A 27975-nucleotide genomic window follows, 5' to 3' on the forward strand; every position below is an offset into this window, starting at 1 on the left:
GTTTTAATACATTGGTAAACTATATAAATTAGGGGTACTTCTTAATTAAATGTAGGATCTTAAATTCTAGTGTTTAAAAAGGAATATGTGGAGTAGAAGGTAATAGCTTTGGCACATTGCTATGGTACATTGCTTTTCCTTTGCCACATGGCTTGACAGGCAAGCAGGAAGACCTTCATTTCATGCCCAGCACTCATATCAGAAGCCAGGCATGACGTGCTTGTAATCCCAGTGCTGGAAGAATAGAGACAGGAGAAACACAGAGGCTTGCTGGCAACCCAGTCTAGTTGAACCAAAAAGCACAGCCAATTGTTGCTCTAGAAGTTCAGTAAGAAATATTTTGTCAAAAAATAAGAAAGAGTATGATTGATGATATATTTTCAGCTACTGGCTGCTGGTCTTTATAATGTCCTAGTTTAAAGAGAAGAGAGTGAGTCAAAGTCTAAGGGCACTCATACTTTTCATTTTTTAGATGAATGGAAGTACTTCCAAGACATATTTTGAGGATACATCTTTAAAATATGCACTTAAGCATTAGAATAATTGAAATAGTTAAAGCAATATGTTCATCAGTATTGACATGCCTATGTGTACAGGTGTGAGTGGGGAGTGAAAACAGAAGCAGATACAGAAAGACAGATGGATACTTGGAGACAGAGACAGAAAGATTGACAGAGGAACACAGACACTGAGAGACAGAATGTATGAAATAAATAAAATGATTTGTATAGAAGAAAACCCTAAGCATCATAAACCAGCACATTGTACAATAATAGAATGAGAATCTGAGTATTCACCATCTGCTGGGTTCAAGTACTCGAATTATTTTAAATGGAAAAAAGAACCTGAGCAAGTAACTCAGATGTTCAAACTTAACTTTTCTGCATTGCTATTATGAAAGACGTTCAAAGTCATAACAAGAACAAAAGCAGTGATTTTAAAAACAAGACACACAAAAAGGTACATTTCCTTTATAATTCTAGAAGTGATTTAACTGTTGCATGTGTTCTAAGTTCTAAAATGAGACTAGGAGAGTGAGTAGGGCTATATAACCGAGGCTTCATAAGTTAAGTCACTCTTCCAAGTTAAGGCCTTGTAGAAGAATAAAGCAATATTTAGCTTCCTTGTGTTTCTGTGTTATGTGAGACTCATTGTTTCTAATGGTGCCTGGGCTTGCAAGTTAGATCACGTGGTTAGAGTGTTAGAATGGGCTTGTCATACACATGTCAATCATTTTCTCTTCCATCTTTCCTTACCCTTTTTGACAGTGGCTACATTGTCCTGCCTGGTTTCATAACACACAATCCATAGTCCATTCAGTTAACAATTGTATGACTTACGATTTTATCTCAGAAATTTTCTACCAGGCTCTTCAGATCTTGTAATCATCCGTCATCGTCAGTACTCATGGATTATATTTCTATTCTATACCTCAGCATTTATGCCTTCATCCAAGGCTTCAGACTGCCAATGGACGTCATAATGTTCATCATAATCAATTGACATTTCTTTATAGCACACAAGAACATAGTTTCTTCAGTATCAAACTGTGATTGAGAAGGACTCATAACATTTCCTTACATTTCCTTACATTTCTGAATATGTTGCTGCACTATTTTTCTGATGCATGGCTATTTTGAGAGACATTGCAATCATCAATAGTCAAACATAAATAGGTAAGACAAACACACAAATATTAGTTATTTCTTCATTTTAGATAGATTTTTTCCTCACTTATGGAGGCCAAAAGATGTTTAAGAACTCAGGTATTTTAATCATTTCTTCCTTTTTCTTTTACTTCTTCACTTCTAAGAGAACTGGTGGACTTTCCTTTATCTTTTTCTTACTACTAACAAGATTTAATTTATTTAATTTAATTTATTGACTATACTTAACTCTGTTAGGATTTGATTTAGGAGATTACTATCATAACAATCTCAATCTGTAAATTTTAAATAACTATAATAAATTTGAGAAAGGTCAAGATCATGATATGTTTTACTCTCAAAGAGATATGTGTAGAAATGAACATGACTATTAAGCAATGAAACATCTGAAATGTTCCCCATTAATTTATATTTTCAAAGTCTATTTTCACCTTCTGGCACTATTTGAGATAATTGAGAGACCTGTTTGGAGAAGGTTTGGTAACTGGAGGTGAATCTTGGAATGTGTTACACTGTCCTCTATTTAGTTCTATTCTCTTGGGATAAAGGTCTACCATGTTATGAATAACATCTGCCACTAATTTTCACTGCCATACATAGAGTAACTCTTCAATGCCCTCCTCTCCATGACAGACTGAAACTCTGAATCTATGAATCAAGATAAATCTTGCCTTCCTGGAGTTATATTTTTCTGGTGAGTTTATCTAGTGATATGACAATAACTAAGTAGCCAGTTAGACCTACTTAGTGCTTTTATTCATGAAGGAACATAACTAAAATGTTTTTGAAATACCTGACTTATGGAAACAACCTTTGTAACATCAATGCATAAATGGAAAGAAAAGTAGTACATTTATGCAATAAATCACTTTTTTAATTTTTAAAATTGTATTATGTGCATTTGTGTTTTGCTTGCATAAGCATATGTCCTGGTGTCTATGGAGGCTAGAAGAGAACAACAGATTCCCTGGAATTTAATTTACAGATCTTTCTGGGTCACAATAATGTAAGTGCTAGTAATCCAACCCAGATCTTTACCCACTGCAATTGATTTTTATTCTAACGTAAAGATGAATAAAATCCTGTAATATTTTAAAGCTATGTAAACAGAAGGTTGTAAAGAAAATAGGCTCAGCATTTTCTCTCTCTTAAGAGTCAGGGTGAGTGTATAATAATGATTATAAATGGTTGATAGCGGAGTAGAGGGGCGGGTGGATAAATAAACATAAAGTCATAGTTGGGTAAAGGAGTAAGTGGGTGAGGGATGACTATAATTAATAGTAGCTTATTTTCTATTTTATAGAGATCAAGAAGATAAGTGTATATAAAGAGAAGTTTTAATTGCAGTGATTAGATATTTACATACCATTTGCATGTGTTTAACTAATGCATTCACTCTTGTTAATATGTGCAGTTAATACAGGTTAAACAATTGGTTATTTTCATATTCTTAGAATTGTTAATGCAAATTTAATTAAAATAGAGTTCTATGACTTTTTCGCCTTTATTTTGTTAACTACGTCCCTCTAAAGCTTCACATTAATAATGTATCCTATCTCAAGTTGATAACTCCTCTTTCCTTTTAAATTATTATTATTATTAGTAGTAGTATGGTTTTTCATTATATCATATATATACATATAATACATATATATATATATATATATATATATATATATATGCACAAATATATAAATACAACTTGCTGGGTCAAATATTTGTTGTTTGTGGTTACAATGTTTCAGGTCTAACCACTTTGTACTAGGTAATGGAAAAAGGGTTTTGGGTTGGATAGCTTTGTTTCAACTTTACACACACTAAAGTCATCCAAGGAGACAGAATATCCATTAAGAAAATAGCTCCAAAGCTGCAAGCTGTCCTCTTATAATAACAATTCTGTCATGACTCCACCCACTTTCACCCGGTTTCCTATACAAGGAAAATCCAGGTTAGACATCCCACCCTACAATCCTCTTGCCTGCCAGGGCCTTTGGAGCACACACAGCTCCCCAGAGTTGAGCATTGACCCCTGAGTTCCACTGTACAGCCATAGGCTACCCACCTGAGGACTGATGCACTTGGAAAATTCATGTATGGCCTGCCTTCCTTAGACTTGCTACACCAGGAACATTCAGGTAAAACCAGATGGCTAAATGCCAGTGTGAGAACACAATCAATAAAAGCCAAGGTAAAATGCCATGTATAGAGCCCAGCTAGTCTACGCCAGCAAGCTCTGGATATAATAACACAACAGAAGTACAAAAAAAAAAATGATCTTAAAACCAACCTTCTAAAGAAGAATCTTTACAGAAGAAATGAGCACATCCCTTAAAGGAATTCAAGACTATACAATTAAACAAATGAAGGAAATTAATAAAACTGTTCATGATCTAAAAATGGAAATAAATTCTATTTAAAAAACCACCTGTAAACTCAGTCAATAATGGAGATGGAAAATTTAGGGAAGAGAACAGAAACAATAAACAAAAGCATCATCAACAGAATACAAGAGATGGAAGAGAGAATCTGAAGGCTAGAAGACACAATAGAATAAACTGATACATCAGTCAAAGAAAATGTTAAATCTAAAAATGTCCTGAAACAATATATCTAGAAAATCAGGGATACTATGGAAAGACCTAGCCTAAGAATAATAGGAATAGAGGAAAGTGAAGAGTCCCAGCTCAAACCCAGAGAATATTTTCACCAAATCATAGAAGAAAAATTTCCCAACCTAAAGAAAGGGATGTTTATAAACAAGAAGCTTACAGAATACCAATTAGTTTTTACCAGAAAAGAAAATTTCCTGCTACATAATAATCAAAACACAAAATCTGCAGGACAAAGGAAGAATACTAAAAGCTGCAAGGGGAAGTAACACACAAAGGAAAACTGTTAAACTGGACATCTCAACACATCCTCTACAAGGCAGAAGGGTCTGGATTGATATCTTGCAAATGCTAAAAGACAATAGATGTCAACACAGACTACTATACCTATCAAAAGTTTTAATCATCATATAGAGAGAAAACAAGATATTCCATGGCAAAAATTTAAGTAATATATATACACAAATCCATCCATATAAAAGATATTAGAAGCAAAACCCTAACCTAAGGCAGCTAACTACAGCCTTGGAACCACAGGAAATAAACCCATATGAGAAAAACAAAAAATAAGAGAAGTACACACAAACACACACACACACACACACACACACACACACACCCCACAAGCATAAAAATAATAGAAATTAACAATCATTGGTCATTAACATTGGTGATCCCAATTCCCAAATAAAAAGACAAGGGACAACATAATGGATATGAAAACAGTATCCATTACACTGCTGCAAACAGGAAACACTCCTTTCCTGGAATTGTCAACATTACCTCAGAGTAAAGGGCTGGAAAAAGGTTTTCGAAGCAATGGAACCAAGAAGCAAGCTGGAGTAGATATTGTAAATCTAACAAAATAGACTTTCTACCAAAATTAATCAAAAGAGATAGGGAATGACATTTCATATTCATAAGGAAAAAACCCACTGAGATGGTATCTTAATTCTGAATATCCATGCTCCAAATTCAAAGACAACCACTTTTATAAAAGAAACATTAATAAAGAGTAAATTCCATGTCAAATCCCACACATTAGTAGTAGGAAACTTCAACACCTCACTCTCTTCCACCTTTAATAACAGGAAGCGACAGTCACTGTTCCTTAATATCTCTTAACACCAATGGACTCAATACCCAATCAAAAGATATAGGCTAACAGACTGTATACATAAACAGGACCTAGCATTTTGCAGCATACAGGAAACCCACCTCAGTGACAAAGACAGACACTACCTTAGAGTAAAAGGCTGGAAAACAATTTTTCAAGCAAATTATCCTAAGAAACAAGCTGGAGTAGCCATTCTAAAACCTCCAACCCGAGAACACAAAGAGAGGGACTCATGGCTCCACCTGTATAGATAGTTGAGGGTAGCCTTGTCAGGCATCAGTGGAAGTGGAGGGCCTTGGTACCCAATAGTTTGGATTCCCTAGTGTTGGGGAATTTGAGAGCAGGGAGGCAGGAATGGGAGGATGGTGGGAACACACCCTCACACAAATTCCCTGAATTATATGGATTAGACATGATAGAGACAGGCCACGAGAAGACTAGATTCCAGAATTCAAACAAAAAATATCTTGATATTTAATTTGTTTTGAGAATTGTATATTTCAGAATACACAGCCTTGGTGTATCTGCTCAAACCTCTGATGTCCTGGAGTCTCAGCTGAATGCAGTGAAGACACAGACATCAGAAGCTTATCAATTTACTCTTACCCCACCCCTCTTCTAATATCTCAATGCTCGTAATCAGCTTAAAGAAGTTAATGAAGAGTCAGGGCCCCTATTCCCTTGGCTTGGGGACTGAGGTGGTTAATATTGGGCTGTCTTTCTAGGGAAAAGTAGTGGTTTTGTTGGAACCGGGTGGAATAGCTAGGATTTATTGCATAGCCATAACTTATTGGTAGAAATCTATATAATTGTTATAAGCTGAAGTAATAATTTCTTAAATGTTACAAAATTTGCTTTGATTTCAAATTTAAGGTTTTCATTGGTATGAGTATTTTACTGATATAGAAGTGAGATTAATATTGTTACTCTCATAGGTATTGAGCCTATATAACACACTTAGGAATACAAGGCTTAGGCCCAGTCCTTCTTTAACTGATTTGAGATGGTTAGCCTGTGAGTTAAGGGCCTATACAAATTCATGGCTCTCAGTTTATTCTTAGGGTGTTTTCTATATTTTATTTAGAAATAGCTGAGAGGAGTTAACAGACAACAGTCCAGATTGCCTCACATAGATAGTTGTTTTTCAAAACGTCAGAAGTCCACAGAATTGATGTTGCAAACGTTTATACATTAAGGTTCATTTTGATTAGAGACCTATCTGCTCCTGACAACTTCCTTTCTTGGATTCTAAGAAGAAATTGAGCATCTTTGGAGTTACTCCAGTTGTGGGGAGACAGCCACTAGGCAAGAATTGCCTCTTTTCATCTACAGACAAATTACTGTCCTGAAAAGGACACACTTGCAGAAGAGTCAATTGATTATATCTGCCAAGACACAGTAGTCAGCCCTTAATAATTCTGCATCATTAGGTCTGTCAGATGATCATGGACCAGAAGGCAGAAGATCGGATGCTCCAACTTTTGTAGTATAGGGACTGTCCAGGTGTTCAGTGGTCTCTATAAATTGGATAAGTTTTAGAAGCAATGCTTTGTGCTTCCCATAATTTCAGTTAATTCATTCATTCTGAATTTCTGATGGGGTTGAAGACTTATAGTCTCATAGCCAATCCCGGCTATTTACTTTGAGAGAAAAGACTTGAGAGGATGGTTTTCAGCTGACATTCATTCTAAAGCCAAGAAAAAACCCAGGTTCAGAACTAAGTCTTTTAGTTAGGAGAGATGACAGAGCTTCTGTTTAGTCAACAAAATGATGGACTGGGTATTAGATCTACCTTGTACCTCACTGATACAATTTGGTATAGTTATTCTCTAATTGTATTTTGAGAGAAAAGTTTTATCTTAACAAGAAGGGTGATGTGTAGGAGAAGCTATGGTGGGAGGAGTAAGGAGAAGAAGAGGAGGAGAAAGGAGAGGATGAGGAGCTAGGAGATGGGGGAGGGGAACATGGAGGTGGATGTCTGAGTGTCTCTGCCAGCCAAAGATAGTTGGTATACCTAGGTTGGTTATTGGGTTACACTTCTGATTGTATGGGCATCTTGTTACTGAGTATTGCCAAACTTATAAAACCTTTGATTAACATTTTAAAATAAAATTAAAAATATAAAAAAATTGCAAAGGGAGATGTCAAATTATTTCTATTCTTAGATGATAGGATATTATATAGAAGTGATCCCCAAAATTCTACGAGAAAACTCCTACAGCTGAAAAGCACCTTCAGCAAAGTGTCTGGGTACAAAATTAACTAAAAAATTTGTTAGTTCTCTCTTTTACAAATGATAAATGAGCTGGAAAGTTAATTAGGGAAACAGTATTACTCACAATAGCCACAATTAATATAAATATCTTGGTGTAGCTCTAACCACACAACTAAAAATCCTATATGACAAGAACTTGATGTCTCTGAAGAAAGAATTTGAAGATGATATCAGAAGATGGAAAGATCTTCATGTTCATGGATCTGTAGGATTAACAGAGTGAAAATGACCATTTTGTCAAAAGTAATCTAAAAATTCAATATATTCCCATCAAAATTCCAACACAATTCTTTACAGACCTTGAAAGAGCAATTTTTTTTAATTCATATGAAAGAAAGCAAACTAAAATGAACAGCTAAAAAAATTCCAAACAATAAAAAAACTGGAAGCATCACCATCCCTGATTTCTAGCAGTACTTAGAGCAGTAGTAATAAAAACTGCATGGTACTAGAACAAAAACACACAGGTGGGTCAATGAAATGGAATAAAAGACCCAGGAATGAACACATACACTTATAGACACTTGGTTTTTCACAAGGAAGCCAAACTATACAAAGGATAAAAGAAAGCATTTTCAACAAGTAGTGCTGGTGTGTTGTTTGCATGTAGAAGAATGCATATAGGTCCATATTTATCACCCAACATATAACTCATATAGAACTCAATATAAAACCAGATAGACTAAATTAAATAGAAGATTAAGTGGGACTATCCTTGAATGCATTGGTATAGGAGACATCTTCTTGAACAGAACACCAACAGCTCAGGTCCTAGTATCAACAATTAATAAATGACATGCCATGAAACTGAAAACTTTCTGTAAGTCCAAAGACACAGTCAATAGAACAAGACAGCAGCCTACACATTGGAAAAAGATCTTCACTAACACTACATCTGACAAAAGGCTAATACTCAACATATATAAATAATTCAAGAGATGAAGCACCAAAACCAAATAATGGAATATTTAAAATAGGGTACAGAGCTAAGAAGATAATTCTCAACAGAGGAATTTTTAATGATACAGAAGCACTTAAGTGCTCAAAGTCCTTAGTCATCAGAGAAATGCCAATCAAAGTGACCCTGAGACTTTTTTTCCATTTTGTATCCATAAGAATGGCTAAGATCAAAAACTCAAGTGACAGCACTTGCTGGCATGGATGTGAGGCAAGCAAATCATTCTTTTATTGTTAGTCAGAATGCAAACTGGTAAAACTGCATTGGAAATTAATCTGGCAACTTCTTAGAAAATTTGAGTAGTATTAACTTGAGATCCTGCTATACCAGTCCTGAGCATAAACACAAAAGACGCTCCACCATCCCATAAGAACCCTTACTTAACTATGTTCATAGCTGCTTTATTAATAATAGTAATTCAATTAATTAGTAATAGTAACAGTAACAGAAATTGGAAACAGTCTGAATGTCTTTCAACCAAAGATTGAATAAAGAAAATGTGGTACATTAATACAATGGGATACTACTCAGCTATTAAAAACAAGGATGTCATGAAATTTGCATGCAAATAGATGGAAGTAGAAAATACCATCCTGAATGAGGTAATTCAGACACAGAAAGACACACATAGATATACTCATTTATAAGTGGATATTAGCCAAAAAGTACAGGATAACCATGCTATAATCCATAGACTCAAAGAAGCTAAGTAAGGAGAATGTCCCAAGGAATAATACCTGAGTCTTACTCAGAAGGGGAAATAAAGTAGATATTGGAAATGGATGGAGAGAGGCCATTGGGTGGGAGAAGGAGCGAGTTAAGGAACCGGGGTGGGGATCATGTGTGAGGAAAACTATGGGAGAGAGAAGGGAAACAGGTGGGGGAGGCATCTCTGGGACAAGCTGGAAACCTGAGAACAGGTATGCCTCTGGGAGGATATGGGAGTGTTCCTAGATGAAAGCCAAGCAGCAGGGGATATGTTGCCTGAAATGGCCACATTCAGTAGCAAGGCATGTTTTCCAAAGAAGGGAATAGGATACCAACCAACCCACAAAAAACTTTGACCACAAGTTTCTTGCCTAGAAGATGTGCAGGGAAAAATATGGAGCAGAGAATGAAGGTATGCCCAAACAAAAACTGGGTCAACTTGACACCAACCCCACAGGATAGAGACAATCTATGACACTATTAATGAAAGTCTGTTAAACTTACAGACAGGAGCCTAATTCAGCTGTTATCTGAGAGGCTTCATCCAGAAGCTGATAGAAACAGATACAGAGACCCAAAGCCAAACATTAGCAGAGCTCAAAGACCCTTATGGAAGAGTTAGGAGAGCGATTGAGGGAGCTATAGCAGTCAAGGATACTGCAAGAAGAACTAGCAGTGGGTCTCCCCTTCTCTTAAAAGAAGGATATGTGTTAGTCTAAGTCTGAAAAGTGACATCACATTCAGGCACCAGGTGACTTCTGCATCCTTGCTGAGGCAACCAAGATAATCACTCCCAGAATTCACCTGTCTCATTCACCTGTACCTGGGAAGAAGTTACATCATAGTTTGCTCAAATAGTTGGGACTGCCCCAACCTCTCTCTCTTCTTTCTTTCTCTCTTCCTTCCGCCACTTCTCCCCCTCTTCTCTCTGTAGACCAGGCTGGCAATGAACTCAGAAATCCACCTGCCTCTGCCTCCCAAGTGCTGGGATTAAAGGCATGCGCCACCACCGCCCGGCCTCCAATAGTCATCTTGATCCGTACCAAAAGGAAAGTTCTTCAGAGATCATGCTGAAACTAGTTGATAAGTGGCACTGCATGAAATGAGATGTTTATACCAACCAAGCAAAACTATCAACAGAGTAAAAAGACAACTTAGATAATGCGAGAACAGCTTTGCCGAATCAAAGCAGAAGATTACTGTCTAGAACCTCTTTATATTTCCAAAAAATTAAGCATTAAAACCAGAATTTGTAACTATTAACTGGTCTGGTGAAATGGAAAGTCAGTTTATTTACAAGTATATTATACCCACTTTTTCATTTTTAGTCTCAGCTTCTAAAATGACAACTCTGAGAATAATTATTTATTATTAAATGCCTAGGTAATAAGCTTTGGCTCATTCTCTGACCAGCTCTTAACTTATTTAACCATTTAAACTACTCAATTTCTCCCTTGGTTAGTTACCTGTCCTTCTATTCTAGCCGGCTTCTTCCTTTGCCCATCCTCAGCTGCTCCCTGCTGATTTATGTCCCTCTTCTCACTTGTCCCCAGTCTCTTCTCTTGAAGGTCTCCCTGTGTCTCCCTTTTATCTCTTACTATTTCCCCAAATCCACTTTCTGCCTGCCAGGGTCCCAACTCCTATTCCCTGCCTCAGCTCACTGACCATCATCTTTGTTTATTGACAAGTGGGGCTAATAAGAGATTCTCTCTACAGCTAGTTATGAGTAGAAAAGCAAATGGCCAAAAATATCAGAAAAAATGTTCAGCATCCTTTGCCATGAGGAAAATGCAAGTTGTAAGTAATTTGAGATTCTGTTTCATCTCATGCTTCATAGTTATGATCAAGGAAACAAATTCTAGTGAAAATATTCACTATAGAAACCCTCATACCCACCTGACAAGTACGTAAACAAGAGAAAGTGTGAACATTTTTAAAAACTGCAAGTGTATACAATTCTAATTGAAATTTCTGAAGAAATATAGCTTTATTTTATGCACTTTAATAATGATACAGCATTGATAACCTGCATATTTAGAACTGGTGTGGTAGATCTTTAAAGTTTCTTGCCTCATAAACAATAAATAATCCTGAATCTATTTAATGAAGAGCAAAGAAGAAATACTAAGAATATCTCAACTCTGTTCAAATTCTAGTGGCATCCATTGCTATGTGAATACTTTAAAGATGTTAATTTAAAATGTGGGTATAATAATAGTAAATATAATAGTTTTCCTAATTACAGATAACATGATGCATCAATGGCTACTGTGCTTAATTATGAGATATATACATATATAATACATATATTATATGATATATATGTGTATATATATACATATATATACATGTATATATATGTATATATATATTTACACACACACACACACACACATCAGACTCTGTTTACTGGGTGTGCAGGATTTCTATTTGACTATATAAGCAACTGTCCACTTCAATCATTTTATTACTATTATGTTAGTCAGATAGAAGTGAGCAATTTTGAATAAGTTCCAAGTAGTAATTTTAATATCTGAACTGATATGCATTGATTAATGGGGCTATGAAAACTTCAGCTGACATAAATTACATTGTAAATAATTAAATCATACCTAGGTTTTAGCAATTAGAAATTAATACATTCATTTCTTAATGGAGTAATTAGAGCATTTTCATAATCAAGTTTGAAAACATCACCAAAGTAAAGTTCTTAGAGGGTGATTATTGTAATATGATTGCATGTTTAGTTTTAATGGCAAATAATACCTTGTCACCTCTCTTAAGTACTTTCCCAAGATATAGTTGATTCTTATTTTGAAATACTGTGAAGAAGTGAAATTAATCAACGTGGCAGTGAATTTGATGAATAGAAACATATTTCTCTTCTGAGCAAGATAACTCACAAGGGGAAATAAAAGCTCTTGTGCTCTGTACTACTGCAGTTCTGTCTTCTGTACTTGTGATGGAAGACAGGGCCTGCTCCCCAAAGTTGATCTCTGATTGCCAGAGGTGCACATGCTAATGAACCCTACAGTTTACAGACACATAAACATATAAATAAGTAAAGATAAAAGAACAAATTCCAAGTACTTTCTGTTGCACTTTTCTGAATCTTGAATTTTCATGTTGAATTTAGCAAAATATAGGCAATAGAATAGTGTCATTTTATCATAAAATTTCACTAATCATTATACACAACTAAAACTTTTATTCTCATTTTGAAATTTATTGCAAATGAAACAATGAAATTGGTTTTTTAAATTTATAAAAATAATTATTCATGCGAGGTTCATAAATTCTCATGGTGCTGTTTTCATATCACCAGCGTTGGACTTTGAAATAAAATACTGCTTCAATTAGGTTTAGATTAATTTCTGTCACTGTTTTTCAACATTTATTTTTGTAATAAACCACTTATTAAATTGATGAATCTTTGCATAAGGACTGAAATAAACTAAAGTTTTGTTTTAGAAATAAAATTGCTCGAAGCCAGGAGCCACATTAGATGATTTTGAATGCACAGACTATAAACTCAAAATAATAATGAATGCTTCCGCTTCCAGTAGAGCTGATTTACAAAGCATACTTTATATTCAAAACTTACTTGACCCAGTTTTGTAAACGATTCAAACTTGGTATGGACTAGTTTTTTTCTGTTTGAGCGCCACTCTACATAGCCAAAAGAGAAAGACAAATGGAAAGATTCAAATCTCATTGAGTTTATAATACAGACATCATAATGTAGCCACTTCTCTTCTTTCTCCCATGCATAACCATATGTCAATTACTTCCTCTGTTTTTACTTGAAATGAAAAATAAGCACAATGGGCCTTTATTGTGTAAACTCTTTGATTCGGTATGTTTGTCACTACCTTGATTTAGGCTGCCCTTTGCGAAACTGTAGGTCTGTTCTGAATATCATTTCATAATACATCAAAGGCTTAATTGTTTCCTCTCACTGCCATGTGTGTGTGTGTGTGTGTGTGTATTTGTGTGTCTTGTTATGTATTAGAGAGAATTTTACAAGTTTGTTCTCTTATTCCATCATATGAACCTCACTGATCTAATTCAGGGTGGCAGTCTTGGTGGCAAGTGCCTTTAATGCTGAGACACCTTGTTGGCCCCAAATGCCTTTCTTCATCTTTCTTCTCCTGCAGTACATGTAATATTCTAATGACTCTCAAGTTTCACATAGTATGTTTATGGTTAGATTTATGATCCATTTTTTTCTAGTTTATTTTAGAAAAAAAAATCTACCGGTTGGTAGTTGTTTGAATTTGGGTAAAAATGACTAAATTTTTCTTTGTAAAGTCAGTGAAAGAAAATGTACTGCTGGGCTAAAACTAAGCATGAAAAATTTCATCTGAGAGGGACAATTTGTCAGAAAATTATGAGGAGTTGCACATAGAAAGGCTATAATGGAAGCGGTCTTGCCACATTAACTAAATCATTCACTCTCGTAAACTCTGTTATAAATCCACACACCACACTTCAGCAGTGCAGCTCCATGCTGCTGATGCTCACCCGCAGAAGCAAAGTCGCTCTCCAGAAAGGGTGCTCCACCTTACATCTTGAGGAGTCCTTTGGGCTATGTACTGAAGAATGGATCCAAACAATGGAAATGACAGTTCAGAAAGTTTCCCAAAATTCCCAATCCTAACTAGCCCACAGAGGGGTCGCAGTTAGTTAAGACTCATCATCATCCATTCATTCTGTATAAAACCTAGTGTGCAATTAAGACTATGTGTGGTTTCTGAAAAATCACCATATATCCCACAGAGATACCAGTGAGATGCAAAGGCCTGTACATAAGTTGGACCTTATGCTAAACTAAAAGCGTGTTACAACTAGAGTAGGGTAACAGAAACATGATTTCCACGCTGGGTTAAAAGACAGATACAGTGGCTTGGATCTGGAATCCATCACTGTCACAAGTGAGATGAGAATTAGAGACAGGAGAATTGTTCAGAAGTTTAAGGGTCAGCTAGTCTGAACTATGCTGGCAGCAAAGAGGGCCCCACTTCAACAAAGTGGAAAGTGAGTACCTTGTCTCTAGATCTGTCCTCTGACTACCACAGATCAAAGCACCTTGCAGGCACTCACTCAAACTTTGAAAAAAGCACCACAGGATTCTAGCCCCTGAAATTTTCTAGAACTCATCTTTTTCAGGTCTGCCGTTATCTTCCAAAGAGTATTTGATAATGTGTTGTATGTTGTGATACAAATAATCACTAGTCTATGAAACATAGTCCTGCAAAATAAATAATGCTTGTTGAATCTGAGCTCCTGAAATCTTAAATTTTACTCTCATACTGTAAAGTATTATGGCCTAAGGGCTATAATTCAGAGTACACTAAAAATAATGTATAGTGCAATATTTCAACACAATAATAATGCCAACTCTTTCGTGTTCACAGGAACTACACCCACCATGTGAAATAAGTGAAATAATCTTAGAAACATCCAGTCTCCATAATTATGTTAATAAATACAGCAATTAATAGAAGAAAGTAAAGACTTTAGCTGATTTATCAAGATGATATGAGTAAATCTGAAAGTCAAAAATCTTGTGAGAGGCTTCCTAATCCATACTCAAACCATTAAAGAACCTAGGAATGTTTACAATCAAGAACAGATATCCATCTTTAGGATAAAATACAATCAATCCTTATATAGCTTCATAGAACTCAAAAGGACTAGGTCTGTGGTAGAAGGGTCCAAAGATGTGCATTTTGATCATGCTAGCTTGCAAAATATACAGTGTAATGCCATCAAAATAGTTCTGACCCTTGACAGCATGTCTGCTTCTCATAGTTTATATAATACTTTAACTATTTGAGCATTAGGTTAGAGTTACGTAAGAAATATTTATCATCCTTTAATAATGTAAGTAAGCTTTTTCACTCATAAATGTTCCACATAAAACAACTTTAATTATTCACCACTACTTAATATTTACCATTACTTTTCAACTGATAAGAATTTTTTCACATATCAGAAACATTGACTTTAAACTTTTTAAACAAGGTCACTCAGTTCACAGGCTTCAAAGTCTGAGGTCAATATCATTATCCATATCCACAGATGAAGAATCTGGAACTCTTGAATAGTTCAAACTCATCCTGCTAAGCATCCAATCATGACCTCTGATTTCAAAGCTCATGACCTTTACCCTTACAAACATCATCAGAATCAACTAGATAAACATTCATTTATTTGTTTATTAATATGCATTCATAGAAATTCTGTTGTCTTCCCTGGATTATATTATTCTCAGCCAAATTAGGAAGTATCCAATTACTTCAAGTGGTCTCTCCTATATCTCTCAGGATGGGTCAGAAGAAAATTAATAAAAGCAACTCCTGCAAAGGTGTTAGTGTGATACTTCTAAAGTACTTTTGTTTCTTACTTGTGATTTATTAAACAACTTAGTGCAGTATGTAATGAAAATTATATCCACTCCATAAAGAATACATTTGAGCTACAATTTAAATAAGAGTAACACGGGTAATAAATAAATTTGTGAATAAATAAATAAGACCAGGTTCTAAATATTTTGCAATTTGGAGTAGATTTTCTAAAATAATTTCCTATTTATATTTTACTGTGAAAGGGTAAAAATGTTAAATCTGCAATCTATCTGGAACATAAACTGGTTCTTTTTGAATCATAAATGTTCAGCCAGATATTGAATGCAATACAAACTAGATGTCTTTCCTGAACCCAATGTAAGGCACTTAGAAGATATCTAAGATTTAGTGCACTCTACCATGAATGGAACAGATGACAATGGCAGAAAAGGTAAGTATAATCTGATTAATAGTCATTACTTATCTAATAAAACATCTTAAACCCTATTACAGGGATATGCTATATGACTTTTAAAAGTAAATATACGTATGACAGACAGGGAGAGAAAAACGGACAGAAATAACCAGAGTCTTCATGAAATAGGCCATCTAATCTGGGGTTTGTTTAAGGTAAGTCATTGTTTGTAAATGGTTAAATAAATATTGGCAATAATAAAAAGAATAATCACTTTGGGAAGGAAATTTGACATTAAATTTCAAAGTTCTTATAATTATAATTTAGCCACAGGATTTAGTGAACCTGGTATTTATGTAGCTACAATCAATAGTGGTTCATGGTGAAGTCTGTAGAATTATTGTTTGTGACGGGAAATTAAACACTCAAACAACAAAATTACATAGTAAATGGATTAAGTGGATGCATGAACAAAGGAGATTTATGTTATGAAATTTAAAACAGTAAAGGAGTATTGCATTTCATACCTACAATGTACTAAGAACTTTTTGTTCCACTAAGGCTGTATTTGGTCTAGAGGATAGGGAAGAGTACAATAAAAACAAACTAAGTATGTAAATATGGCAAGGAGTAAAACAACAGCAGCAAAAGCAAAACAACTTGTAGTTGTTTCCTATTTAAACTTCCCATACACTCGCCGTCATCTGTATATGCTAGATATAAAACACTGGGTCTCCAATGGAGGAGTTAGAGAAAGGACAGAAGGAGCTGAAGGGGTTTGGAACCCCATAGGAAGAACAACAGTATCAACCAACCAGACCACCCAGAGCTCCCTGAGACTAAACCACCAACCAAAGAGTACACATGGAGAAATTCATGTCTCTGCATATGTAGCAGAGGATAGCCTTGTTGGGCATAAATAAGAGGAAAGGCCCTCCATGGGTCCAGTGAAGGCTCTGTGCCACAGTGTAGGGGAATGCCAGGACAGGGAGGCAGAAATGAGTGGGTGGGTGGGGGAGTGCCTTCATAGAAGCAGGGGGAGGAGGGATGGCATAGGGAGATTCCAGAAAGGAAACCAGGATAGGGGATAACATTTGAAATGTAAATAAAGAAAATATCCAATAAAAGGAAAAAATAAAACTCAAAGATCAAAGGAGATAGAAAATTTCACTTTAAAAGTGATTTTATTTACCATGTATGTCCTTTTGGTTTTGAGTTACCTCACTCAGGATATTTTCTAATTCCATCCATTTCCCTGCAAAACTCAGGATGTCCTTGTTCTTAATAGCTGAGTAGTATTCCATTGTGTAAATGAAACGCATTTTCTGTATCCATTCTTCCGTCGTGGGAAATCTGGGTTGTTTCCAGCTTCTGGCTATTACAAATAAGGCTGCTATGAACATAGTGGAAAACATGTCCCTGTGGCACGGTGGGGTATCTTTTGGATATATTCCCAAGGGAGGTATTGCTGGGTCTTCAGGTAGATCTATTTCCAATTTTCCAAGAAACTTCTAGATTGATTTCCAGAGTAGTTGTACCAGTTTCCAATCCTACCAGCAATGGAAGAGTGTTCCTCTTTCTCTATATCCTCACCATCATGTGTTGTCACCTGAGGATCTGATCTTAGCCATTCTGATTGGTGTAAGGTGGAACCAGCAATCTCAGTTAATCTGGACCCCTGAGATCTCTCAAACACTGGACGACAAAAAAGACAGCATGCACCAGCTGCTATGAAGCCCTCAACACATGTACATCAGAGGACTGCTGGGTCTGTGTTCAGTCAGAGATGACGCACCTAACCCTCAAGAGATTGGAGGCCCCAGGGAGTTTAGAGGTTAGGTGAGGTGCAGGGTGAGGGATGAGGACATCCTTTTAGAGACACCGGGTGGAGAGGAGATATGGGATATAGAACAGTTGGAGGTGGATGGGGGGAATAAAATCTGGAGTGTAATAAATAAATAAATAATTTTTAAAAGTGATTTGATTTAAAGACTATGGGTGGTATGGTTTGAGAGAACATTATAACTAGTGTGAACATATTATAAGTATACTTAGCCTTATCAGGTAGATTGATGAGAACATTGAAAAATATCACTAGGCTAATAATGACGATTAAAAGATCATGGGTCTCAAGAATGACATGAAACATATTATACTTTAGTACTGCATGAAAATTAAAATACAAAATTTCAATTCAGAGTATATAGTCATAAGTAAGTATGGGCTTATCCTTTACAATGTCCATGATTATTTATTCTCTTTTACTTAGTGGAGGCATTTGTATTCACGTTCTTTTCAAATATATTTGTTATTTATTGTCGATAATCCATATAGCTATATCATATATATATATATATTCACATTCATCCCCTATTTACTTATCCAATGTACCCCATCCATACCTCACTACTAGCTACTCCACATATGTAATAAAAATTATACTGCAGGATAATGTATCAATATGTATGTATGTATGTATGTATGTATGTATGTATATATGCAGGATACATATCAATAACTTTTATTGTTACTATTATTAAATTAAATACATCATGGTCCTTAAATTTTAGTTTTTGAATTCAAAACTGAGATACTTAGAATGAGATATGAACCAAGGAGAGCATTACCTCAGGTGAAAGACAATATAGAGAGACCTACTATATTCTCTCATTGATACTGAACTACAAATATGTACCAATTAACTAACTGTCATCAAAAATCCTCTTGTAGCTGGGTTTTACTTATCAAGGGAGAAGGAGCTTTAGATTTCCTGTTCCACTCAGTCCTACCGTAACCATTCTTACAGCCAGGGAATTACTTCTTATATCTCTCCTGTGTTTTCCACTCTGCAGTTTTAACTAATTTCCTTTCTCTTGGATTTCTACTACCAGGCTTCTTAATACACAGAATAATTTTATTTGTCAGAAAATGAGAACCCAGATGTCTCATCAACCACATAGAGCATATACAGTGATAGTCAAAATGATGGAATTTAAGCAGCATCATAAAACATGTTGTCAGATAGTCTATTGTGCTGAAAACACAATAGTTTGAGAAAAATAACATTCCTAATTTATTCAAATATAGGATGCTAACCACTGTATATTCTCATGTATTGGATGGTAGTAGTTATAATAAAAATGATATGTGTTTTATTAAAATAAATCATTAACTAATTAACAACATTAACAAAATTAAAATTGCCCAACTCTCTGTCCCTTTTCAAAATAAAGCAACTAGTTCTGGTATGCACTGGGTAAAGATATCCACTCATAATGTACTAGTAAAACCATAAAATTTATTTTTACTGCTCTATGTAAGAGGGTTGCAAATTAGTTCAGAGTTTTCAACTGTATTTAACTTAATCTATTCTATTTAAGACTGCAATAATCTTCAATGACTTAAGTAATTCTGAATTTCTCTGAAAATTATCAATACCTATACTGGAGTAGAGTGTTAACTAGAAACATTATCCTGATGCAATCATAGCTTCATTTGCAGGAGACTCTGTGCAAATACCTCAGTAGATAAAGAAAGGGCAGTTTCATTTAGGTATATGTAAAATCAAGATTTAAAGAGGAGATGAAGGAAAATACAGCAAATGAAAAGAAAACCATGATTTAAAAGAAGAATGCTATCACTTTTTATTCACCTCATGACTATGTCAGCATATCCTGGCATTTACATTTGGGTCAGCGGGGGCTCAAATTATGTAGCTCCATGGGTAACAGCAACCCCAAGGCTTTAAGAATCCTGAAAACACAGGTGATGCTTTCAGTTACAACTCAAGAATGACTTTGTAAATTTTGGCTTCAGCATGGGGTGATGTCCTTGGGAGTGAGAGGCATGTAGCCATGTAATTATGTGGTTACTATACATTCTAATTAATTTAAATATGTTTTAGAAGCTAACCTGTCTTGAAACTAAACATTCCCACAGTGTGGTTCCCTGGATAGAAGCGACTTTTCTTAACAGAGATGATGTACTCTTTCATAAACTTTTGACAGATAGTGTTTGAGATAAGAAACCAAACTATTAAAATTGTAATAGTTAAAATATTCATTTATTTATTAGAAGATATTTAAGTTGTTTTGCTAGTTCTAATCACACTGTTTGTAGGAGAAATAAACCTACATAGAAACTATATTGTAATTATATTTTGATTTAAACATTTTTTAGGGTTTTTTTTTGTTGTTGTTGTTGTTTTTTGAGACAGGGTTTCCCTGTGTAGCCCTGGCTGTCCTGGAACTCACTCTGTAGACCTCAAACTCAGAAATCTGCCTGCCTCTGCCTCCCAAGTGCTGGGATTAAAGGCATGCACCACCACTGCCCAGCTAAACATTTTATTTATAAAAGAAAATACCTTGGTCAGGTCACTTAATTTGTAGATGCTATACAGATATATATTTTTATAAATATAAATTATGTGTATTTTATTTGTATAAATTCTCATTTCTATCATATTTAAATAATATGTGTTTGATTTATATGGCTTTGAATTATTAGGAAGAATGTAAATGCTACCATAAGCATACACTAGTTTAGCTGGTACTTAAGAGAAAAGTTTCTTAAGAGACATGAATGTGTCTCTCATTATTGTAATAAATCAATGAATGATGGAACTATCATGAAACATACAGGCAGAGCACAAAATACATAGTCTATACCCAAATATATCCAAACAGTAAGAGAAAATGTGCCAACCAATGAACCGTGAAGAGCTTTAGGTTCATCATAGTGACTCTCAAAACAAACTTTACTTTTATACCTTACCTGCTACAGGACCACTTACTGCTCTGATCCAGGATCATAGACACTAAGCTACTTCTAAAATATTTTTATTTATTTGTTTGTTTTCTTTTTAAGAATTGCAACACATGAACTTGCTGCTTGCTCAGGTTTTCTGTTTATATTCTGTCTATTCTTAGGTATCTGCAATGTCTCAGAACAAATGGAATCATTTCTGGGGTAGTTTTTCTCCATGAATATAGTTTCTTTGACTGTAATTTAAATGCTTTGTTTCTCTAGATTGGAAAAGTAGGGCACCTGCCCACACAGGCAACTTTTGCATATGAGTGCAGGATCCTACACTGTGACATGTGACTTAGTTTGTTTCCACTTTGAGATTCTGTTTCAGGGTAGAATATTGAGTTAACAAAATCAGAAAGAAAGTATTTTTGTTAGTTTTTGTTGTTGTTGTTAAATCATTGTCCAGTAGAGATGAAAATAAACAACCTGCTCCATATATGGGATTCAGCAAAATCATAAGAAGCAAGTTTAGGTTTACTTTCAAGTATGCCAAAAAGAAGGAGAAGAAGAAGAAGGAGAAGGAGAAGGAGAAGGAGAAGGAGAAGGAGAAGGAGAAGAAGAAGAAGAAGAAGAAGAAGAAGAAGAAGAAGAAGAAGAAGAAGAAGAAGAAGAAGAAGACTGTAGGTAGTAAGATATACCTACCTGACTGCAAAGATCCTGTGCTCTGTGAGCAAAGACACAATAGAGTGTCAAAATCTTTCCATACATTCTACATTATGTACTATATTTGTAAAGGGGTAACATATACACAGATGTATACATTCATATCATTCTTCAAATAAACTATAACGAGTGGCTTCCGCTTGCCTGTCACAGTACTAGCTCCCTAAGAATTAAACCATGGGCACTATCTAACTTCTTTGTCTTGAAAGAATCTGCCATCTATAAGAGAACTATTTAATAAAAGAAACCATTTTTATTTTCTTATATAAAAAAGAACACTTGAAATGTAGAAGCTTCGAGTTTGAAAATATAAACTGGGCTAAGCCTGACTTTTCTAAGAAAATGAGTTTTTCTTCTGTAAGTCATATACATGGGTTTATCATATACGTTCAGTAATCTGCATCTAAACTTTCCAACACAATCCAGGTTTATGGTGCTATTAAGCTATTAATTACCATAAAATAATTATATTTCCAGGTCATTTATGTTTTATATTTTATATACCAAGCACACATTCTGAAAGAAGTGTATGACCTTTGATTGCAGTTATACTTCATAATCTAAACATTGCTGGAATACATCCAGGGTTCATAAGACAAATACAGATAAATATGAAATCATTAACTATATCAAGAATAATCCAAAACAGTAATATTTTACAACATTAAGTCAAAAAAGTATTTTTTATAACATTAAAGTTAAAAAAAGTATTTTTTGATGTTCAAGTGTAACAACCATTGAGTAATACTCATTATAAAAGTAATGCTAACTTATTTGTAAATCAAGGTACTGTTCTATTTTAATGTAAATTGTCCACTTTTAAATGACAGATTACCATATGTACATCATAACAAAATATATTCAAAGTGATTCTGAAGTAAAATGTATGGTCACTTTGGTGAGTTAAAGGTATATACTTGGAGTGAATTGAATCATTTTCTTTAAAAAATATCAAGTTACACCATCTTTGATCCCAAAGCAATAGATGTAAAATCATGGAAGTACTTACCACAGTGAAATTCATAACTTTCAATATCCATATTGTCATGGCTAAGTTAACTATCATGGTAACCAACAGCAGAAGGACAAAGAAGTATAAGCACCTCTTTCGCCATCCATAAATTCCCACAGGGTAGAGTTGTGCATTTTCAGGTCTCGGCAGGTTGTTCTGCTGTGTGGCTAGTATGTATTGTTCTCGAGTCATCTGGAAAGAAAGAGAGAAAGGCAGAAAAAAAGCAAGATAGAAAAAATGGGGCAGGAGAGAGGGATGAAGGAGGATGTGATGATGGTGGAAAGGAAGATAGAGATGCAGGGAGAAAGGGAGTATTTGAGAAAGGGAAAGTAGGAAGGAAAGTGAGGATAAAAAGAATTATAGGGAGGAGGCGGAGAGGATGGAAGCAGGGTAGGCACAAGGGATGAAAGGAAAGGCAAAATGTAAAGAGAAGAAAAACAAGAGCAAATACACAGGAAGGGAGGAAAAGGGAGAGAAGGATGAATAGGGAGATAGAGGAAAGAGAGAGGGGGAGATAGAGAAAGAGAGGGAGAGAAAGAGGTATTAAAAAAATAAAACCAATCTTTATTTTTCATATCTAAATGGTATAAGACTCCTCAGAAAAAAAAATGCCCAGAGAACACTCAAATAATTATTTCTGTATAACTGAAATATAACAGCCACTCACAAATTATCATCGCAAGTGTTCCTGACACGGCATTATAGTTGATTCTTCCAATGACACACACTATTTCCAGACAAGGTTGTTTAATTCCAACAAAGTGTCTATGGAGACTCAGACCTGTGTTCTGGAGATAGGCTTCTATATTCCTAAGCACTCCCAAGATTTTATCCCTTTCTCTGAAAAGACACCATATAAATTGTTCAGTGTAACCTTTCCATGAAAATAGTGTGTATTCAGAAAATTATAGAAGGAAAAATAATTATACTCAGTTCACAGTATGGATTTAGGATTGTATATTTTCTAAGTTTCATGCTTCTATGTAATAAATTTTGTTCTTATAACTCCCCCATTCCCTCTGGTACTTCCCCTTTTCTGACAACTGTCTCCCAGCAAGTCTCTGTCCAAATTTTTCTTTGTATGTATCTGTGACCCACTGAGCTTAATTAGAGTTTCTTATCCAAGCATTTGTAGGAGTCTTCTACTTATGCAAGGGCAATTTATTAATATTCTGTGCCACTAAATAAATTGTTTCTTGCTAATTCCCCAAAAGTTGTAGCTCATTTGTTTGAGGAATATTGAAATCATTGACAAAATATTAAGTTCTAAAAGATACCATATACCACACAGTGATGTAATGATGTGGACAGGTCAGTTTTCAAAAAGTAAAGATGATATTCCTTGCTGATTCATAAATTAAAGGTCTATACTTATTCCCAAAGACAGTCACTTTTTCACTCTGCTACAACCTATAACAAAGGGTAAAGAAGCCAAAGACTACTTTCTAAGAAAAACTTTGATAATTTTCTAAGTATATGCTAATGAACTTTTATTTTAGTAATTCTTACGAGATTTTTGAACTGAAAAATAGTAATTTCACTTATATTTATGGTTTTATCTTGCTGGTTATAGTTGGTTTTCAGTTAAGAATCATGGTATGCTCAAAATGGAAAAATAATAAAAGATTATTCTTAAATAATATAAGAATACATAGGCATTTTAGAGAGCAGTAAAAGACTCATAAAATTTATAAGTATAAAAATAAAACTAGGATTGAAAACAAGGAAAATTGTCATTTAGTTAGTTTTGTCATTACATATCTCTGGAATCAATAATGTTTCCTGAAGTCAAACTTGACTTGTCAGTACATATCCCCTTTTGTCACTGATACTTCATAGAATAGATGTTACAGAAATATAGTGAGGTTACAGTTTACCCTAGAAGCTGCTTTCCAAAATAAAAACTGGACATCCAAGAATTCACAAGTTCTGAAAACTCTTTATGGCTGGAAAAATGCAGCAATGGTCATCTCAGCAGATACAGCTCTAAGGGACTAGAGTCAAATTTAAACTGTCCCAAACTTGAAAGTCTAATCTGTTGTCCGGCCACACTGTCAAATACCTTGGGTTCCTAGGGTCAGTCAAAAATGACTGTATATATTCCATTCATCTTGCATTTTCATTCTAAGAATGATCCTAAACACATGCAAAGAAATATAAGTTGAATGTACTTCATCCAAAATACTTAGGACAGAATCTATTTTTTTTAATTCTGAAATTTTTGTGGTTTTGTGATGTTTGTCTTTGTTTGTGAATCAAGGCCAAATACAAACTTTCTGTGAATTTCCAATACACTTAATATAGATGACAAGAAAGCAAACAAAGCCATGTGTAGTGTCCATGTACTTTGACCAGGACCACCTTCTTTACTCTATTGACACCAACATGATCAACTTGTGGATTTTTCCAATAGTACAGAAATAAAGATCATTTCCATTTCCTGAGAGACAGTTTCATCATACCAATTTGACCTTCTGGCTAATTACTATCTATCTTCCTTTTGCAACTTGAATTCCATGCTCTCAAACTGCCAATTCTCTTAGCAACTTGAACCAATTTGGATCTTCTTTGTCTTATTTGTGGTGCTTAATTTTTGCACCACATCTCACATATTCAGAAATAATTAGAATCCATCCAAAGCCTAATGTTTCTTAGTTATATAAATCAGTGCACCTGCCTTCTTAGCACAAGATACTGATGTCTCTGAAGAAGGTAAATAGATCTAAGTCCCTCTCTTTGTACCCCAGAGCAGAACTGTTATATAGGGGGATTTTGTAATTTCTCCAATTAAAAAATTCACCTTTAAAATGTAATAATTTGGTCAAATTTCTATCAAGACATTTAAAGGTTAAATCAAAGATTTCTAGACAAATCAAACTATATTTTCTGAGTTTTCAAATGTTTCATCCAAATGTATAAAAATTTTTCTAATCTAATTGTTTTTTGTCTCCTGTCGAGCATAGATTATACAAATAAGAAGAGAATGGTTAATCAAGAGTGACTTAACATGACTAATGGCTAATGATGTAGCCCTGGGAAATATGTCAAGTCTCTTGAGCTGAAGGAGAAAGAAATTAGAGCAATGCAGTCCACTTGTTACTGATTTAGAATGGGAGAGGACAACAAAGGGGAAAATCATCTATGAGAGTAAAATCCTGGAGATTAACTAAATAGTCCAACCTATGTAAGTAACATGGGTATTAAATTTTCATGTAGGTCACCAGAATTGGGAACAGTAGTAAAAGTGGCAAAGAGTATGCTTAGATTAGTCAATAGCTTTATGAATTGACATTGATGTGCAGGGTGAGTTCATCATTAAGACATTTTCAGTTTTCATATACTATGAAAGTACAATAAGCACACAGAAAAAAGTAAAATGTCAAAAATAACATGGTTAAAGAAAATAACTATAATAATACAATGCAAATTACAATCCATATATATGATATAATATTAGAGATGATAGCAAATAATCATTAGAGAAATGATTAAAAACAGACTGCCTCACTAAGACATAAGAGGGGATTCTAAAATCATGGGTGTTTTGTAAGAGAGGTTAATGTTCTGTAGAAATTTTAAGACATGAAATACAGTACAAATAAAATTTAAAGAAAAATTGGCATCTTTTGAGAAATAAAAGGAATGAACACATTCAGATTCCACATGAGGATGTGGATCTAGTCAGGTTTTGGAGGAATAACTTGGGATAAGTTCAAGTTCACATGCAGAACCATATATATATATATATATATATGTGTATATATATATATATGGAGATTAAAAAAAGTAATACATGAATCTCACAAAGAAGGAAGACCAAAGTGTGGGTGCTTCAGTCTTTCTTAGAAGGCGGAACAAAATACTCATGGGAACAAATATGGAGACAAAGTGTGGGACATGAAACTGAAAGAGGGGTCATCAGGAGACTGTTTCTCCTGGGTATCCATCCCATGTGCAGTCAACAAAGGTAGATGCTGATGTGGATGCCAGGAAGTACATGCTGACAGGAGCCTGATGTAGTTGTCTCCTTAGAGGTCTGCCAGAGCCTGACATATACAGAGTCAGACGCTCACAGCTAACCATTGAACTGATCAAGGGGTTCCAAATAGAGGAGTTAGAGAAAAGACTGAAGGAGCTTAAAGGGTTTGCAGCCCCGTGGAAAGAGCAACAATACCAACCAACCTGAGCTCCAAGGGTCTAAACCACCAGCCTGGGAGCACATAGGGAGGGACCCATGGCTCCAGCTGTATATGTAGGGGAGGGTGACCTTGTTGGGCATAGGTCAGAGAGGAGATACTGGGACCCATGAAGGCTGATGTCCCAGTATGGGGTAATTCTAGGGTGGGGAGGTGGGGTTGGGTGGGAGCACATCCTCATAGAAGCAGGGAGAGGGGGATGGGATGGGGGTTCCTGGGGGGGGGAATGGGGAAAGGGGATAACATCTAAAATGTAAATAAAATATCCAATTAAAATACAAATAGGAGAAAAAAGCAAAAACAAACAAAAAAGAAAAAAGAAAATGTAAAACAAGAATACTTTTCAGGTTTATAAAATTTGGATCATCAAAGAGTTATATGATGGCTGATGAATTAGAGATGATGACAATGGACCAGCCAGACAAGTAGAAAGACATGAATATGATAACTCATTAACTATTGCTCAATTCCTATCACCAGGATTTTAGTGTAGAGAAACACTTCAGCTTATACTGGAACAGAATTCATTCTACTGAATTTAATTGCTCAGGTAGGTGCCTGGATTGGATATGATAGTCCTAAAACAAACCTTCTCTTCATCATTCCTCAGAGGCTGTTTACTACCAACTTCCTTCACTTAGATGTCAGTGCCCTGGACATAGAATATCTATAGATATTGGTATAGTCTTCAGTTTTCTACCAAATAATTCTTCCATTTTATTAATGAGATTTGATTACCTTCTTAAATGAAAGTGGAATTAGGAAGGTATGAGAGAATTTTATTAGCTGAGATATCGTTCTGTATGAACAGGAAGAACTACAAATATTATACCCCAATTATATCAATGACACTAAAGAAGAAAATTAGGGAGATTTACAATGCCAATTGTTAGTATTCTGTCTAAACTCCACCTCTACAGTTACCTGGCAACAGACAGGTATGTTCCTCCCCACAGTTACCTGGAAACACCAGGTAGCCCTGCCCACTATAGAAGGGACTGCTTGCCATCTCCTCTCTCCCTTAATCTCTTAATTTCTTACTCTCTCAATCTCTTGATCTCTTGCCTATAGCTTCTCTCTGCCCTCTCCCCAATTCCCTTCCCCCTCTCTCCAAGTGGTCATGGCCGGCCTCTACTTCTTCTCTTCTCTTCTCTTCTCTTCTCTTCTCTTCTCTTCTCTTCTCTTCTCTTCTCTTC

General features: G+C 35.1%; 1 protein-coding gene across 2 annotated transcripts in view; it reads right to left on the reverse strand.

The window, feature by feature from the left end:
• Positions 1–27975, reverse strand: part of Sgcz (sarcoglycan zeta) — a 1017502-nt gene that overhangs the window by 339872 nt on the left and 649655 nt on the right. For both annotated transcript variants that reach the window (XM_028768238.1, XM_028768239.1), the window contains one exon: positions 22581–22775. In XM_028768238.1, the coding sequence (XP_028624071.1) occupies positions 22581–22775 (195 nt within the window). Of the gene's footprint in view, positions 1–22580; positions 22776–27975 lie in introns of those variants that run through there.

This window comes from Grammomys surdaster, unplaced genomic scaffold (assembly GCF_004785775.1).
Source record: "Grammomys surdaster isolate TR1022 unplaced genomic scaffold, NIH_TR_1.0 185, whole genome shotgun sequence".
In the NCBI taxonomy this organism is placed as follows: Eukaryota; Metazoa; Chordata; class Mammalia; order Rodentia; family Muridae; genus Grammomys; species Grammomys surdaster.